The sequence below is a fragment of the Elgaria multicarinata genome, chromosome 2 (genome assembly GCF_023053635.1).
Source record: "Elgaria multicarinata webbii isolate HBS135686 ecotype San Diego chromosome 2, rElgMul1.1.pri, whole genome shotgun sequence".
NCBI classification, from domain to species: Eukaryota; Metazoa; Chordata; class Lepidosauria; order Squamata; family Anguidae; genus Elgaria; species Elgaria multicarinata.
The window spans coordinates 126,095,883-126,101,788 of NC_086172.1; the positions used below are offsets into that span (position 1 = coordinate 126,095,883).

The following is a 5,906-nucleotide window of genomic DNA, read 5'->3' on the forward strand; positions in this document are numbered from 1 at the left end:
TTTAGCGTAATGCAAGCCTATGGGAGGGAAGAAACGGAGCTCCGATCCAGATCCGGAGCTCCGCAGCGGGGCGGAGCGGACATGGGCAGAGTCCGCCAGAGTGAAGCAGGCTGATCTGAAAATCGTGGATCTGGAAGTGAAGTGGAGTGGGGGGTCCGTGCACACCCCTAACAGACGCCATTTTGGGCGATTGGATGGGGTCTACCGCTTGAAGCGCTTTCTGCCCGAGGAGTGCCTTTAATCTACCAGCTCTATTCTTTCGAGCCTGGCTAGAAAAAGATATACAATGCCTGCTGGACTCAACGACGTGGGTTTCCCCTAGGCACAGGAGGCAGAGAGTATGCCCGTCGGACGGTGGCAGCTTACTGTCACCTTGGACGCATTTAGTAAAAGGGGCCTTCAAGGCCATGTGCCTGAAGGATGCTAACAAGGTCTAAAGTTGTTGTTGTTGTTGTTTTTAGGAGAGATGAAGGGGACCACGGCGAGAAGACGAAGAAAATGAAGAAAAAATGAAGATGAATTTTCTAAGCAAGTAGGTAAGTAACTCAAATCCCAACAAGGCAATGCTGACGGCAGTCAGAGAGGAACTGAGGGATTGGGTGGGAACACAGATATATACGCATGATGGTGGGGGAGGAGTTCCCGCCCAAATATTTCTCAGCTATTAAAATTCTGATCGAGGCTCCACGCAGGCACAGAGCCCCATTAAGTGTCATGCACAGAGACCATGAAGAAGAACCACTATTCCTCTTTTTAACTGTTAAACCATGGCAGAAAACCAGAATAGTTTGCGGAGGCTTCTGGTGTCTCCTTGCTGGGCCCAGCCAAAAGTAGCAGCGAAAAGTTCTAATGTAAGTTTGGTGCAGAAGGATGTTGCAGAGATGTATGCAAGAAAGGGACCTGAGGTTGATGTCAGAGCTGGGGGCACCAGGGGTGTTGGGTCTCTGACTTCATCCCAAGGATGCTGGTTTTTGGTCTACTCAATGCACCATAAGAAAGCAATTCCAATATTTCTAAAGAATTCTTTATTCATTATCTCGTACTCAATTCCCAGCCCTCAGTGCAGTTCTTTTTCCTTCCGTCGTGGTTCCCTTCTCTCTCCTGGGTCCTACACAGGACAAACATCTCAGAACCTAAACTAGCAGTTAAAAGGGTGCAATACATCCCCCTTTACTATACTAACAAATATTATATAAGTTGATGACCAATGTAATAAAGTCCTGAAATGCTTTTGGTGGCTTTCCGTCTTGGCAACTTCTCAGCTGTCTTCTCAGCTGAAACGTCCAAATCTGAATAAGGATCAAACTTCTACGCACCTTGTTTTGTTGTGTATAATTTGGACAATTTCCATTTGCCCCATTTCCTACCACCACTAAATATTATAGAACATCTCATGATCTATTTCAGTTCAATATTTAGATTGTCCCTTTCTAACCCTTTGTGGAATTTATATACTGCTACATATAGAAAAAATTCACCATAGGGACCAGTCCTATGGCTCCTAGACAGTATTTGGGGAGGGGGGGAACAGGATTTTTCAAATTCCTGGATCAGAGGTGGGAGGGAGCACTCCAACCTCAGACTCAAGCATCTGAATTCCCCTCCGCCTTGCAACTAGCATGGAGGGGACCACGCTGGCTCCCTCTCTCAAGTCACAAAAGCAACCTGAGAGAGGAGGGAAAGGAGGGCAGTTTGTGGGCAGGAAGGGGACCTCCAGTCTCCCCAGCCTCCTTCCCAACTGCTCTGCAGAGCCCCAGCTAGATGGGCGAAAATGGCTGTTTAGCAAAAATGCTAAGCAGGAGGAGCACAAACCGGAAGCTCTGAGCTGGAAGCCTGTCAGTCTCGGAGTTCAAAGGCTAGTGGGCATCTTGATAGGTATGCTACAGATGTCAGGTATGCTTTATTGTGGATTCCTGCATTGAGCAGGGGGTTGGACACGATGGCCTTAAAGGCCCCTTCCAACTCTACTATTCTATGATTCTAGGATTGCACCCTTCGTCACTGCAAGGGTGTATGAGAGGTGTGCATGCTTTCACACAAAAACACACCCTCTCCATCCATTCACTTTCACACACACTGTTTGCAAACGGCTGGCTCGAGCATGTGTACATGCACAAGAATAGATTCACATGCACCCTCAGCCCCCATCCAAACTGAACAATGGGACGGGGTGTGTGGTGTTTGTAGACTCTTCCTGCTCAACCCATTGGTGGGGAATGGACTTCAGCTAAAGACTTCATTTATCTGGAATGCAGCCCCATTTCCCCAAGGCGCAGCTGTTCTGCTCAGCTGTTCCCTGCTGAAGCTCAGTGGTGCGTAGGGGGGGGGGGGAGAGACTTTGCAGGAAAAAATCCCGAAGCATTACATCAATGGGGAGAAGGCTAAACGTCACCTTTCCCAGGGTCCCCCATGTTACACAGCTGCTGAGTAATAGGAGAAGAAGACTGCAGCCACACCACTTTTGCCAACTGCAGGAGGAAATGCCACTGATCACATCAACTTAGACACTGGACTGGAAGAGGCCCGGGAATAGAGCATTGCCCACCTGTGAACACTATTGTCTCCATCAGTCATGTAAGCAAAGCTAAGCAGGAAGCTAGCCTAACCTCACTGGGGAGCACTGTGTGTGTGGGGGCACTAATGATAAAGTCATCAGTATCATTGCTGAAAGACATCTAGCTAGAATAGTGTGAATTCACTACTTACCATAACTAGGTAGAACTAGGGAACAGAGTTGCAGTTATTTAAAAAATGCCAATGTTTATGCAGCTGATTCCATTGTCGTACTACTCTAACAGTCAGGACGTTTTTCCTGATGTCCAGCTGGAATCTGGCTTCCTTTAACTTGAGCCCATTATTCCGTGTCCTGCACTTTGGGAGGATCAAGAAGAGATCCTGGCCCTCCTCTGTGTGACAACCATTTAAGTATTTGAAGAGTGCTATCATGTCTCCCCTCAATCTTCTCTTCTCCAGGCTACACATGCCCAGTTCTTTCAGCCTATAAGGACCGCCAGAACGTATAGGAAAATATTTCTCTCTTGTGGATAAACTGAAGATTTTATTGTGAAATGAAAGCAACAGGAAACCAGTTTAAATAACATCAATTCAAAATTTGAATAAATAATTTACATCTAATTCTGCATTATTCTCCCCATATTTTTGGGACACTTAATAAGTTGTTCTCTGGGGATTTCCTTCCTCTGTTGTTTTCGTAGGAGAGATTCTGGAACTCAGTCTTTTAAACTGGTGCTTCAGGACACTCCTATAATATACACCCAGGCCAAGAGCTAAAGTGGCAGCAAAAAGGACAGATACAGTTCCTACAATAATTTGTGGAATGACAACGCTCCTTTGATCAAAAGCAGGTCCACTGTCAATGCTACCACCGTAGCCTTCCATAAGACAGTCAGGAGGCGCCCAGCCATAATCGCAATGGCAATGTTTGCGGTTGTTGCATTTCCCACGATTATGGCACTTTGTGACATCACAATCATACTTCAAGAGAGACACGGACACACATTTCCTCTTAATGCACATCATGTCAGTGCCGCAAGGAGTTCCATCTATCACTGCCCCAATATCAGCAATCTCCATTCCGCTGTGGTAGTCTATACTCCAGCATTTTGTATTGCCAATACGTGTTTGGATTATGGTACTGTGGTCCTCCAAAGAAGGCAAGCTATGCACATTTTCACACTGGATTCGGCCACACAGGATATTATTTTTATGACATTTATTAAAGGTTCCATGTCTAAGGCCACAGTTGCCAAAGCGATCACCTTGAGAATTCAGTACTCTGAAACAACTCTCTGAAGCAACTGTTGCTTGATTGCCAAAGATGGCTTTGCACTGCTTGCTGTGGGTAGTACACAGCCCATGATAACAATATCCATTAGCACTGCATGGGGCACCATCTTGTACATAAAGGTCTTCAGGGCACCATGCTGAAGTCCCATTGCAGAATTCAGGGAGATCACAGGCGCTAGTCTTCCGTCTGCAAATAGCTCGGTGTAGGCGATAATGACAATGGTGGCAACACTCTCCAATATTACAATCAGCACCTGGACGCAACTTACAATTAGATAGGCAACATAGATCCAAATCGCACTCAGCTTTTGAACCACAGTCACATTGCTCACCCTTTTCCACTATTTTGTTGCCACAGAATTTCGATTTATACATTTTCTTAGGTTTTGGTGGAATTAACAAGCAAGGAGTGTTCCTATGTGGATAATAATCCATGTAACTGCAATTGCTAAACTTATCTGTGTTTTCTTGAAATGCAGCCATAATGCAGTCTTTTTTCTCACAATGACAGTATTTGACGTCATGTCTCATTCCAAGCAAATGTCCCAATTCATGGGCAAATGTGTTAGAAAACAGGAACAAACTAGAAGTCACATATGATTCAACAGCAGCTCCATAATCGTTATGACAAATTGTTCCTACGTATGCATATCCAAGCGAAATTCCAAATGTTTTATATATAAATAAGTGACCAGCATCATTGTTTAGCCGTGGAAGTAATGAAATTTTCCTCCAATGACAGAAAGAATTAAGTGTGACCACAATGCTGTCATTGATTTCTATGAGGTTCTTTGCTGACCAGATCTCCAGACCAACCACAGATATCTGAAGAGAAAGTGGCTCATAAAATGAACTTGCAGTATGGATGACATTCAGAACTTGTGTAGCAGTATAAGTTTCATTTCTGCCAAACTGCACATATCGCTCATGTTCTACCACAACTGCCACCTTGACATACCTGGTATGTGACCACCAGTCTCTTCTGGAAGCCCTTCTGTCCACTACATTCTCTGTTTTCTGGATCACGGTGTCTTGAAGACTTTGCTCTTCCTCCGTTAGCCCACATCTCAGACGGACGGCGCCCGACTTTTCTTCCAACCGATACACCACATGTTGAAACGTAAGAGATGCCTGGACAGGTTCAATTTCATAGGTCTCATTTTCTAATCGAAGCAGACCCCTGAGTCCCCCTGAGCAAGTGCTGAGGGTGACCAAAGAGGAAGGCGTTCCTTCTACAGAACCAAGGTAGAAACAGTCATCCCTGATAAATGGGTAGTCCACCTGGAGTTCCCCCTCTATATTATAGGTGAAGACAGGGAAGTGTTTAGGGATGAATCCCTTCTTCTGCCTGAGGTGCACCATGTGGCTTTTCCCCTCAACGTGTACCAGATAGTTGACATGATGAGGCTCCTGTTGTCCATACCTGGGGGTCAGTTTCCTTGGGATGGTCACTTCATAAGAGGCATACCTAAACCCCTGAGGTGGTATCTGACCTGCAGTTTCATTCATGACATTCCATAAGATGAGCAGCAGCAGCCTGGTAGAAATGTTCTCCATTTCCTCTCATAGAAGGCATCTACCAGAGCACCCCACACAGTCTCCTTATCTGGGACAGCAAAGCCCCCTGAAGCAGCTGGTTCCAGCTAGGCCTGAAGGAGGTTTGGAAGGGGGCTTCACTGAGATAAAGAATGAAGGTTGTCTCCATAACAACAGTCAATACAGTTATCTTTAGAATGGGGTGGAGCTTGGAGGATCAAGGATGGAATAGAATGAGGAAGGAATGGCAGCAGATGGATAGGAAGGAAAAGATGGCTGAAGGGTGGTTTCTGGAAGGGCTACAGGAAGAAGAGTTACATGTGCCATGAACTTGAGGGCCAAGGATCAGGGAAATGAAAGATAATCAAGGAATCTGACATCACAGTAATTGAAGGGGTGTGCCACCATCTCCTGAGGATTTGATACTTGATATACTGGAAGGATATGTACTTTTCATACTATCTCTAAGAAGATGAAGACACGACACATGGACAGTAGTAGCCTCCTGTGCTGCCCAGATGATGATGGAATGCAAGATGCAGCAGTATCGGCTAAGCTGGAGC

At 45.6% G+C, this 5,906-nt stretch overlaps 1 protein-coding gene across 1 annotated transcript; it reads right to left on the minus strand.

Annotated features, from left to right (window-relative positions):
* Positions 1-4,014: 4,014 nt before the first annotated feature.
* On the minus strand, positions 4,015-5,373 carry LOC134393761 (disintegrin and metalloproteinase domain-containing protein 21-like). The gene is made up of 2 exons (XM_063118852.1): positions 4,766-5,373; positions 4,015-4,061 (listed from the first exon to the last, which is right to left on the minus strand). The coding sequence occupies exons 1-2, from the start codon at positions 5,362-5,364 to the stop codon at positions 4,055-4,057; spliced, it is 606 nt and encodes a 201-aa protein (XP_062974922.1). The 5' UTR covers positions 5,365-5,373; the 3' UTR covers positions 4,015-4,054.
* Positions 5,374-5,906: the final 533 nt, after the last annotated feature.

What these genes read in the sequence shown, in the direction of transcription:
- LOC134393761 (XM_063118852.1), bottom strand. Translation starts at nt 5,364, where the DNA reads ATGGAGAACATTTCTACCAGGCTGCTGCTGCTCATCTTATGGAATGTC.